This window comes from Lepus europaeus, chromosome X (genome assembly GCF_033115175.1).
Source record: "Lepus europaeus isolate LE1 chromosome X, mLepTim1.pri, whole genome shotgun sequence".
In the NCBI taxonomy this organism is placed as follows: domain Eukaryota; kingdom Metazoa; phylum Chordata; class Mammalia; order Lagomorpha; family Leporidae; genus Lepus; species Lepus europaeus.
The window spans coordinates 5,338,443-5,350,626 of NC_084850.1; the positions used below are offsets into that span (position 1 = coordinate 5,338,443).

The 12,184-nt window shown below is 39.3% G+C and overlaps 1 protein-coding gene across 4 annotated transcripts in view; it reads right to left on the reverse strand.

The window, feature by feature from the left end:
- Positions 1–2,360: 2,360 nt before the first annotated feature.
- The window catches only part of AFF2 (ALF transcription elongation factor 2), a 587,559-nt gene continuing 577,735 nt past the window's right edge, over positions 2,361–12,184 (reverse strand). For all 4 annotated transcript variants that reach the window (XM_062183803.1, XM_062183804.1, XM_062183802.1 and 1 more), the window contains 2 exons: positions 11,390–11,580; positions 2,361–6,535 (listed from right to left, as the gene is read on the reverse strand). In XM_062183803.1, coding sequence (XP_062039787.1) covers positions 6,414–6,535; positions 11,390–11,580 — 313 coding nt within the window. In that variant the 3' untranslated portion in view covers positions 2,361–6,413. The remainder of the gene's footprint in view (positions 6,536–11,389; positions 11,581–12,184) is intronic.

Consider the following 12,184-nt stretch of genomic DNA (forward strand, 5'->3'; position numbering starts at 1 on the left):
ATGAAAACCTGCCCATTGCCTAGGGATACTCAAGAGTCCTGGTGTAGGTGTAATGCCAATAAAACAGACCCAATGTCACCATTCTCCAGTTAGGACAAATGTTTCACGAATTGCAGAGGGCATGAAATTCCAAACTCAGCTATTGAGCTGGCCACAGAAAGAACTGCAGATACAAAAGATAAGAAGTCCAGAAAGAAGGAGCAGGCAGGGATGTCTTCAAGGACTAACATACAAACAGGGACACAGGCCTGGTCAGGACACAGACATGTTTAAAGAGAAACAGGATTTTATGAAAACTTCTTCAACCTTTGCACGTACAAACCTCTCATTAACTGCAGAAGATGCAGAGGACCAGGGGAATGGATTCTTGGAAATTTTTCTATTCTATTCTCAGGATGATTTATGACGAGGCGCTCTAATAAGCAAAGGTATGTGTGGTTGTGTGTGTATGTGCTTAGCATCATTCTCTTAGAAAAAATATACTGCACTCTAAGCCTTCTTGTTAGTGACCTTAGTTTTCTCCATTCTGGTTGGAAAAGATAATTATTTTGGTTTGGACAATCCTTTCTGAATATCAGTGAAGTAATTGATACAGGAAACATTCTGGTTTAAATTCAGAGCTAAGACAGTAAGCAGATTGGTTTAATTAAAAACAAATGTTAAGAAAAGACTTAGATTCCTAGTAATATAATATTGCTAGAATAGAGTAGAATAGAATAGAATAGAATAGAATAGGATAGGATAGAATCGAATCGAATCTCCCGAATAGCAATGTGGAGATGTGGGAACTACTGTGTTTCCATGTTATGAGGAAACATCTAAATAAATTGTAGATTGTAGTACTCTCCACAGAGGCTCTGAAACTACTTTAGCGAAGTTGGATTTAAAAGTTTGGAATCCTACTTGGGAATCAAAATACTGATAATAGTAATAATAATGGTAAAACACTCACTTATCCTTTAAAACCAATCATGAGCGTTTTCTAAGTGCTTATTTCACATTTAGTTAACCTATGAGATGTAGAGATGAGGAAATCATCGCCACTGCCTCATCTGTCCTTTCAGCTCAAAAGGACTTCATCTTTTTAGCTTTCTGCTGCTGAAAACCTGGGCCTCCAGAGTGGCTGGTATGTCTCAGGGCCTCATTATGAATCACCCATTCATAAAATACAGATTGATGTTTTAAAACAAAGTAGCAGTTTTAGTCATTGCAATGTGTGTATGTGTTTGTGGGTGTGTGTCTTTGTGTGTGTGGTGGGGTGTACATAGGCATGTCCCCAGGGACAGATGTGGGAAACCTGAACCCTCTTTGCCTGGCTGCATCCAGTAGTGTGGTGGAGCTGGCTCATTCAGGCTCACAGGAGATGATTATGTGAAACTTTTCCCAAATCTGTGTGTCACAGTTTGTGGCTTGAAGCCCATCATGGTGGCAGTATGTACATGGAGGAAATTGGCCATTACAACAAATCAAGTGTTTTGTCTTTTCAAAGAGCTGACTGATAAACATTTTACCAGGACACCACTGGCTGCACATCAGACTGACTGAAGGAGATGTTAGCTCTTAGGCTGGACTACATGGCAGCAACCCAGCATCTCGGAGGTTTCAGAAATCTGGTTTCCTGCCCACAAGCTCCTTCTGCCCTGGTTTCACAAGCACTGCAGAACCACAGAAGGACATGAACACCTGGGATGCATTTGGTGACTCATCGTCCCGACTCTGGACTCTACTATCAGAGACCCTTTTGGTGTTTTGTGGGCATACAAGTGATGCAGGAATAAACCAAATAGGGGAAGCAGCTGAAATTCTCTCTGGATATATAAGCTGGCTTCCTGCTGCAGAGACTGGAGAATAGTGAGTCCTGGGGGAAACAAGCTATCCCCAGCTGAAAGCGTCTGCTGGGCGTTTGTCAGGAAGTCCCCCAGCTGCTCTGCATGCAGTTGCTCACCAGCAACTGCTGCTGGGCAGGTGGGCTTGGGCTTGTCGCTGCAACGTCCTGTCGGGGGCCTTGTAGCAGTTTTCCTTTGCTGTCCCCTTCCCTCCTCAGAGCTGGATACAAATCAAAGAGCCAACAAAATGGAGGTCACTGGCAAAAGAGTTTGAAATTTTGAATGATTTTTATTAAACACCATTAGTCTATACTGCACAGTTAATGAAACAGCAAAGCTCCAAACTCTTAGAAGAATGATGATCGATCATGGATCTGAAGAGCAGTTCAGAGTCCCCTAATCCAATGTGAATGCTATGAATGATTCTTTAACATCTCATGTCAGAAGCAGAAAGGGAAAGAACTGCAGGCTGGCCTCCCAGGGGCTTCCCTACCCTCCACCCCCAACCCCTACCCACACCCCCTCTCCACCTTCCTCACTATGTAATCTTCTAGTAAACAGATTACAGAGAAAAATTTGATACTCTTGGTAAAGAGGGCATCTAGATTTGTGGGGAGGAGAATGGAAAGGGAGTGAATACTTTTTCTTTCACCAAAAGTATCAGACGGTAGGATTAATGTCTGAGATCAGCCTATGTGATTAATCTCCTGCCAGGGTAAATGCTGATTATCAATACACAGATGCCATTTCTGTTGTTGGAGTTTGCTAACACCAAAGAGAAAATGAATCATAGTTTAATTATAAGAATAAGGCTGTGAGTGGAAATGAGAAACAACAACAACAACTACGATAACAACGACAACAAAGAATTTAGTCTGCCAGTCGCATAACAGAACACTAACAACTGGCTCAATATTTTTCCCCACAGAATTGAATTTGGGGGCACTGAATCAACCCATTCATTTGATATTGTGTAGCTATATCATCTTGCCACACATTTTTCTCAATGGGGATAGTGATGCTTTTCTAAGCAAACAATTCATTGCTTTACTGAGTAGTCCTACCCAGTGATCCAGTTTGGCTTTCCCACCTGCCAACTCATGCAGGTGAATTTTATCATGTGTGTTGAGAAGTTTATGAGGGTTTTACCCTCACAGCTCAGTCAATTCTGCCTTCAGAATGCTTTGTGACTCCAAAGTCCAACTTCAATCTCTGGGATACAAATTGGAATAACACAAAACTTTGAAATTGATAGCTTAGGGAAAGACATGGTAGAAAAATATCTTTCCATTGCAGACCAAATCCAATGTCTTTCTTGATGGTTCATCCAAATGAAAACCCATGCATTTGGAAACTCAAAAAAAACATGTTTTAGTCAATGGTATCTAATTTAGAAGCTTGGTCATTGACTAAACATTCAGATCTTTTTATTTCAATACACAGGTAAAAGGGGTCTCAGTTCCAACTCTTTTAAAAGTAGCAACAGCTAATCTGCTTTTCCAATTATGTCATCCAAATATAAAATGACTGGCATTTTCCCAATGAGATTATTAAGTAATTAACAGTCTACAGGCTGGCTAACAACATGCTTATAGCTAAATTCTACCCCAAGAACCACACTAGTAAACTCTTTTCAAATCAATCCTACCTACCAAACTCAGACTGTAATATGACAAAACCACTAAAAAATCCAAAGCTAATTAAAAATACAAGCCAAGCCAACGTTCTAATACAAACTTGTCAAATTCTCTGTGGTTGGAGCTTGGGTGACAAATGAAGGCATAGTGGTGGCCTTATCTGGGTCACCCTGCAGAGCTGAGAGTGGGCCATGTATCTGCTGAGATGCAGCTGCTCCTTACTCTGCTTGTTACTTTACCTCAATGTGATTATTTAGATGTGTCTCACCAAGTCTTTGTCTAGGTCTAGAGGCAGTTTCTCTCACTGCCATCCACAAGTCTTGTAACCATCCCACAAACTGGTATGCTGAAAAGATTAACTTGACAACATATTTCAATCCCTTAATCCCTCAAATAGCTGCACACAAACAACACACATTGCCATTTACACTATGATGAATAGAGTGCCCAGAAAACAGCAACAATCCTTAATTATGACACCAAAAGACCTCTCATCTCTAGGGATAGGAAAGTAATTTATCTTCCATGTTTAATTGGCTTCTAAGCTGCTCTAAAAGTGGATCTACTAGATAATCAGGTGGTGATCCAGAGCTCAACTGTCAGATTGATAACTGTGCTGATGACTTGGCACATACTTCACACTCAGCTACCAGAGATGACATAGAATCCCCTTACAACCCTGTTGTATGTATGTAGATATAACAAGTCACTGAAACTAGAGCTGGAAGTCTTTCACACATGAGGCAATATGTTTATTTTCTTGGGAACTGCCCCCTAACAGTCTAATATCTAGTTTCTGGAGACTGAATTTAAGAAGAATCTACTTCTAAATCCACGATGGTTTAGGATTGTGGTATAGGTTGAACTTACAAGTCAAGCAAGTAGGCTTCATTATGCAGTAGTAGCCAGGCACTCTACCTGGTAGGCTATGGAAAACCAATAATTTGAGTTAATGCAAAGTCATCAGGTTAATTTTTATATGTGATACCCATCTTGGGTGTTCAGTGTCTTTCATATTACCATTCTCCTCACTGAAGAGGCTCAGAAAAGATTCTTTCAAGTTTCGTGTGTGTGTGCATGTGTGTGCATATATATGTGAGTGTTGTTGTTGAGACGGTAAACATAAGGCTCAACCACAATGGGAGCGTAAAAAGTGCTGGGTTCAGCTGCTTGGATGCTCCCATCAGTCATATTAAAAACATGCTTCATCATTAGAGTATAACTTCCACAACCTTATTATACAACAAAGGGCCTTAAAATCAAAGAGGACCAGAGCAGAGCTCAAGTCTGGCTGTTTGTAACTTGGGATATACCTAACCTTGACAATGAGAGTGCAAAATATTGATCTACTGCTTCTTTCACAGACTGCATGGCTTTCTTTAAAAATAATACAAGTATGTATCTTTCATGTGCATATCTATTATTTACTTGGTCCTAATTCAGTGAACAGATTTCGATAGCTCAATAGAATAAAGGTTACATGGAATTATATATCACCAGGTAATTACAAGTAACTAATACATGGATAGTGTTTACTAAAAGTGGGGATTCTTCTGGTGAGTTGGAACACCAAAAAGGATATTTACATTGTGGTGTTTAGGGACAGAAAATGAATGAATAGGATCATAAGGAATAGGGAAATGTCTCCAAATTAGATGAATTCTTCCCATTAGTTAGGGCTTGTTCAGAGAACTGCAGTGTGAAGCACTACCACAATACTCATTTTTCTTTATAAAAATGTGGCTACTACTTAGAGAGTTTGGGGTTTTCTTTGGAATTTTCATGTAAATGATTCATGTTAATGTCAACTTTAGTGAAATTAGTGACTTAATTTTAATCACAATCTAATGTGCCCCCCCAATAAAAAGAAAAGGAAAGGAAATAAAGATAAAAGAAAATAGAAAATAGATAAAAGAAATACTGAAGAATGGATAATGTAGATAATAATTGGAGAAGTCTAGATTTCAAAGCCAGTAGGAAGCAAACTGTATATTATTACTTCTAGGTAATGATAACTTGACTTTTGTTTCCATAGATTTGAGCAAAATGCAAATTAAAAATCCTGCCAGTTAAGGAGGCAGAGGTGTGAATTTCTTGTGAGACATTTTTCAGAACTAACTTATCTCCCAATTCTAAGACTGGAGTGCAGCAATTTGGTTACCAAACTGCTCTTCAAAAGAGCTTTGCACAAAGAGAATCCCAGGTGATCATTTATGCTTCAATTCATGGAGTTCAAAAATATTTATGCCAGCTGACACCTTAAAGCTGGCAAAATAAATGTTGCCTCTCCTTATCATCATTAATATTTTGAAAAATAGGGAATCAGGTAAGGGATAACAAAAAAGTCCTATGCTCAAACATGGCATAGCATCGTTTTACAAGTGGGATTGCTATGCTCATTTATTTTCTCATTACTGTTGATTTTGCGGTGTTGCTACAACATCTAAGCCATGGGTTTGACAATGAAAATTCTCATGTGAAGATTGAGTCTGTGGGAATCACCAGAGTTTATCAGTGGATTCTGAAATATGTTCTTTTCTGGACCTAACAGCTGAAAATATTTGCAGGTCCCTATGTGTAAGTTCTCATCCATATTTCATTTCTCAGGAACCTATCATCATCACAAATACCTCCCATTATTTGTTTTTGATAGTGTGGACTTAACACAATCTTGAAGGGATGGTCATTCTATAAAGCACAAAATAAATGGTGGGATCTGGGAAATGCATATCAAACACTGAAAAATGACTAAGTAAAAAAACATATACTGCTATCAAGTTGTAGTGTCCACTTAAAATGATTTCAGTTTTTTTACAGATATCAAAAGAAGCATAAAAACAAACAGAACCAAAGAGAATTTTCCCAAATGAGTGGAGTTCCACCAGTGATCATTGCTGTGCTGGCAGAGGTAGAGTAATGGGTGGTGATGCTAGAGATGGGAGGGCACCAACTACAACAAATGAGCATCGATGCGCAGCCAACACAGTCCCTGGCGAACGTAGCGGACAAGATTGGTCATGCTGCTGTGCTGCGTCAGAGGCCCCATCAACGTGTCCAGGTCGCCAAAGAATTCTGAAAATCAAAGCAGTTCTTTGTCAGGACTTTAAATGCTATCATGGAAATATGTGCCAGACTAAAAAAATGGCCTTCACATAACACCACAACAATTAATCATTTCTTCATTCATTCATTCATTCATTTAGCAATAATTTACAGAGTAACCACTAGGACACCAGAACATCATATGGACATGAAGTACTGCTATTTTAATCTTTAGTGAACTCCAAAAACTCTGTATCACAAATGATGTTTGTAAGTGTTATTATGATTAATAAAACACAATTCACTTAAATCTGTATCTGAATTCATACTAAATTTTTAAAAAACAGTACATATTTTCTCAGACATCAGATTTCTAAGAGCAAAAAAAACTTTCCATGAAAGTTTGTTATACACACCTATACACATGCACACACACGAAGGTACTTCAAAAAGTTCTGTGGATAGTGCAGGTGTTGTAGTGCAGTGGGTTAAGTCACAGCTTAGGACACTCATATCCCATATCAAAGTGCTGGTTCACATCCTGGCTACTCTATCTCTGATCTATCTTCTTGCTGATGCACACCCTGGGAAACAGCAGGTGATGGCTCAAGTAGTTTGATCCCTGCCACCCATGTGGAAAATCTGAACTGAGTTCTGGGCTCCTAGCTTCAGCATGACCTAGCACTGGCTACTGAAGTCATTTGGAGAGTAAACCAGGAGATGAAAGATATCTCTCTCTCTCTCTCTCTCTCTTCCTCCTCCCCTCCCTTCTCCCTCCCCTTCTCTCTCTCTCTCCAATATTCTGCTTTTCAAATAAATTAATATATAAATGAATATTTTTAAAAATTTGCGAATAAATGGAATTTAAAAGTAAGTTTACTTTGGTACAACAAATTTTCAAAATCCAGGCACACTTTTTTCATAATATTCATTTTCCACAAACTTTTTCAAGACTCCTTGTGTGTATATGTGTATGTGTATGTGTGTGTGAGTGTATCTGTATATACACACATCTATTACTATGTATTATATATAAACATATATTTGCTTATATTTTTATATGGAAATTCATATATAATATGTAATATTATATATGTTTAAAACATACACATAAAATACATGTAAAAGTGTATGTCCTATAAGGGGACTGCAAAAAGTTTATAGGAGATTCATATTATCTCTTTTTTAAGACTTATTTATTTATTTGAAAGGCAGAGTTACAGGTAGTCAGAGGAAGAGAGAGAGAGAGAGAGAGAGAGACCTTCCATCCACTGGTTCACTCCCCAACTGACCACAACAGTTGGAGCTGCGCTGACCCGAAGGCAGGAGCTGGGAGCTTTTTCCATGTCTCTCACTTGGGTTCAGGCCCCAAGGACTTGGGCTATCTTCTACTGCTATCCCAGGGCATAGCAGAGAGCTGGATTGAAAGTGGAGCAGCTGGGACTCGAACCAGCACCCATATGGGATGCCAGTACTGCAAGTAGTGGCATTACCTGCTAAGCCAGAGAGATGGCCCCTCATATTATCCTTTAATTCCATTTCCATGAAGTGTTTGAAGTTCCTTTGTTTACAATAAAATTGTTGTGAGAAATGTGTATTCATAAAAGTGTCCTTATCCAAAACATTTCAAGAAGCTCAAAATTCTCTCTTTTGTTTTTGTCTAAATGAATTGTGGTTACTTATTTTTCTTGGCATTTTATAGACAAAGCTGGAGAATATGGACAGCAATTATAGTCATCAGCATCCAGAGCCACATGACAGCTAGGATGCATCTGATTAGTAAGTTTTCTTACCAAATACTTTAGAATGTAAAGCGAGCTGTGGATTTATGTCACATCAGGACATGGTTGGTAAGAAGGTGTGGCTGATTCCCATTAAGTTGCTGTAAGAAAGGGACATCCCTGAGACTACTCTACTAACTCATGCAGCAAGAGGTTTAGAGTATCTGTCTTGGGTGGAGAAGCATGTGAGAAAAACAATATGATATCTAAAAACTAGCCAGATGTCCTCTTTGCACATTTGAACTGATTTTCTAGCACTTGGTTCTGAGAGGGTTCTATGGTGTCCTCTTTGTTAGCTTCTGATAGAGCAGGCAGCCTCAGTGGTGAGTAAATCACACCTGTGCTGGCTGGAGTGAGGAACTGGTGGGGTGGGGGAGCTGGTGAAGACTGTCCTAAACTGGTGGGGATGTTCTCCTGCCTTCTTGGAAAGCAATTTTTGTGCTTGATTGCTCAGCAGATGGTATTTCACTAAACAGTGCATTTACTCTTCATGTTATGTATAACATGTTGGTTGCTTCTTCAGGCATCAACTTCATTTGATTACATGATAGATATTGTTTTAACTTGTACTATGAAATAACAATAATTTTTTCTGATAAGGGAGCAAGTTATCTTTGGCATCTAAAATTCTTAAGGAAAATGTTAAAGTACCCAGTCATTGTGGAATGAATGTGAAAAGCTTATATGAACCAGGACGTCCCCTGAGTGTTTTATAAAGATCTCTCTATGGCATTCTTAACTAGACACCCAGGTCATTATTTTAATAACTGTTTCAAGTGAGCAGTGTAAATAGTTTGGCAGGTAGGCAACAGGACTTCTAGACTAAAGGTCAGAGGGCACCATGAACTCCATTGACCCATTTCAACACCAGAATTGTCTTCAATAAGCCACCTGCATCTGCATGGGTTGGAAGGTATGGGCCGGAGTGGAGAACTTCCACTGAGACGGCCAACCTTAGTTGTCTATATTGCATCATTGGATGGAAAACTGTGAAAGCATAGCTGTCTCCAGTGAGATGCAGAGCTCCAACTAAATGGAAACCCTCACTTCCTCCATTTCCATACTGACAAGCCAGATGAGAGAAGAATCCCCAAATCTTAGCAAATCAAATATTACAAGTGCATTAAACTCAAGCTTTGAGTTAATGAATCCAAACTACGTCCTCACCATAGTGCACTGAAGGACCCAATGCACAGCATTATCAGGACACATTTTCTCTCTGCAATTGGGGTGAGGGAGCTGTTCTGACTCAATATTAGAGAATTTAGCAATTCTTTGACATGCTGAGCTAATGACAAGATTAGCATCATTTCACTCTAACATCAGCATATTTCACCATGTCACTCCTGGAAAGTTCTGTAGCTAATTTAGAAGGAATTACTTTGACAGGGGTACATTTGTAGAGAAAATCCATAAATATTGAACTGCCCTCCAGATACCAAAACAAAAGAAGAGAAAAGGTGGAGGCAGACAAGCTTGGCAAATTTAAGATGCCCATATCTTTGCTTGCATTCTAGAACCCTTGGATGGTTCTGGTTTTGGGAGCCAGTCATCTCTGTATTTCCAGAAATCTGGAAAAGTAGAAAATTTATGAATTTCCCATTGCTCAGACAACTGAGTTCAGGATCTCACTGAAAGTCTTTGGGGATCCATTGTTAATCTTCCTTGCTATATGGGCAGTGTAGTCTATTGGTTATGAATTCAGACTCTGGAATCAGACACTTCTAGCTATAATAGCTGCCTCTAATAAGCATTAAGAGCTGTGATATCATGGGTGAGTTTGTTAATCTCACTGAGTCTCAGCTTCCTTTTCTATAAAATAGGGATAAATGAAGCAACAAATGATCAAAGTAAATAGTATAGTGTCTGGCATACAGAACTGCACAAAGAAATGTAACCAATACATGCACAAATTTCCAGGAGTCTGCCTAAGTTTGTGCTTGGGCTGAGATTTGAAGTCTCAAATTATGTAATGCGTTTTGATGTCCAAAGAATCTTTGTGTATATAGATATATAATAATATGGATTAAAGAAAGAAAACTAGGTGCTTTACACATATGATTAAATTCAGCCTGTGGCCCCAATCTAATTTCTGAAATGCCATATAACTGTTCAGACCTGGCATCACCTATGCCCATCTCATGTACCTTAGATTGTGAAGAATGCTAATGCCTCCCTGTTACTGGACATAGGTTTCTACTATTCAAGACTGCTGGTTATATCATTGTAGTCTGATTCTGAATGGCCCAAATCTGTCCCCACCAGTGACTGCTTGGCTCGAGTCAACCAAGCCAAGTGAATGGCCAGGGCAAAAGTGTAGCTAATTTTTTCCCCCATCTTCATTAGGATGGTGACACTTTGTTGCACACCTAAATGACACTTTGTTGTGCACCCCTTTCAAAGTAATTCCTTCTAAATTAGCTACAGAACTTTCCAGGAGTGACATGGTGAAATGTGTTGATGTTAGAGTGAAATAATGCTAATGTTTGTAATGGCAGTTTAAATAATGTTCATGGATGGCAGTTTGAGTCACCAAAGATGACTGACTCACTCTCTGGTGAAGTGGAGTTCTCTTTGCATTTGTTTTGTAGCAAACATCATGCATCACCATGTACAGGAATGACGCTGATTCTTCAATCTGTCAGTGTGTGAAAGATGCCAGCTTAGCTTTGGCCTTTGCTTCCAAATGCAAGCCACAATATCATGTATCAACTAGAGCTGATAATTTTGATGAAGGTAGCAGCCCTTAGCTCTACTTTACCTCTCAAAAAAAAAATTAACAGAAGCCAGCAGGGTCTTAATTTGCAAATCATTATTTTTGCTTTTGCCTCTGTTTCTCTGTATTGATCTTTATGGCTGTGTAAAATTCTAAAATAGATATTTGCCAACATCTCACAGTTCAGACTTGTTTAAGTTTTAAAAGAGAACACAATCTTTTGGCGAAAGTAGGTCACTGTGTCAGCTCTGATATAACTCCCTCTTCCCTCACCTAAGCCCTGGAAGTAAGAAATGCAGGAAGATATAAAGCCACCAAAATTCAAGTCCTTCAAAGCACAATTGACTCCATCAGTATGTGAGCAATGGGTATAGCAGATGATCATACCTTTGTTCTCTCTTGTCAGTTTGTCAGCCATGTCCCAGTGTTCATAGCCCCGTAATACATTGCTAGTGATGTTGACATGACTGGCAGCCATGTGATGAATACGCTGGGGGATAGTGACAGGGCCGTTGTTACAATTTCCCATGGCATTGATAGGAGAGACATTGTTGAGAGACACTGGGGAAGGAGTGTTCCTGGGAAATGGAAAGAGAGGCCTTGTTATAGGCTGACAGGGAAGAATAACAGTGAGCCTCCAATTGACCCTCATCACTCTGGGATCTCCTCAGTATATCATTTGCCAGTGTGAAGTTTAGCATGGTGCACACAGATGATGCCCTCAGTGGAGTGCAGCCTTCCAGCATCTCTTCTTAGATAACATTCCATAGTTGTTTCCAACATAATACACAAGGTCTTCAAAAATTCTTGGAAGTATGTATAATGAAAAATCTATGCATCTATTTCAAAACAATTTTTGTACCAAAATAAACTTATCATTTAATTTAATTTTCCATATTTTTGAGGTATGCTGATAGATTTTTCCAGAGGCACCAGCATAGAGAGAACTTATCACCACAGTATACCTGCGCCCATAGGGCTACAGTGCCAGGCTGTAGAAGCAGCCCCTTCTCCTTTTCTAGCACAAGGCACCCAATACTTACTGACTTTGACAACCACTGAGGGCCCTGTGCACACTGCTGCTTTTGTTTGAAAATGCAAAAGAGTTGAGTGAATCTTTCTCTGGAATGACTCTACCCACAAATGTAGCTCTTACTTTGAATATATATGACAAGTTTTGCA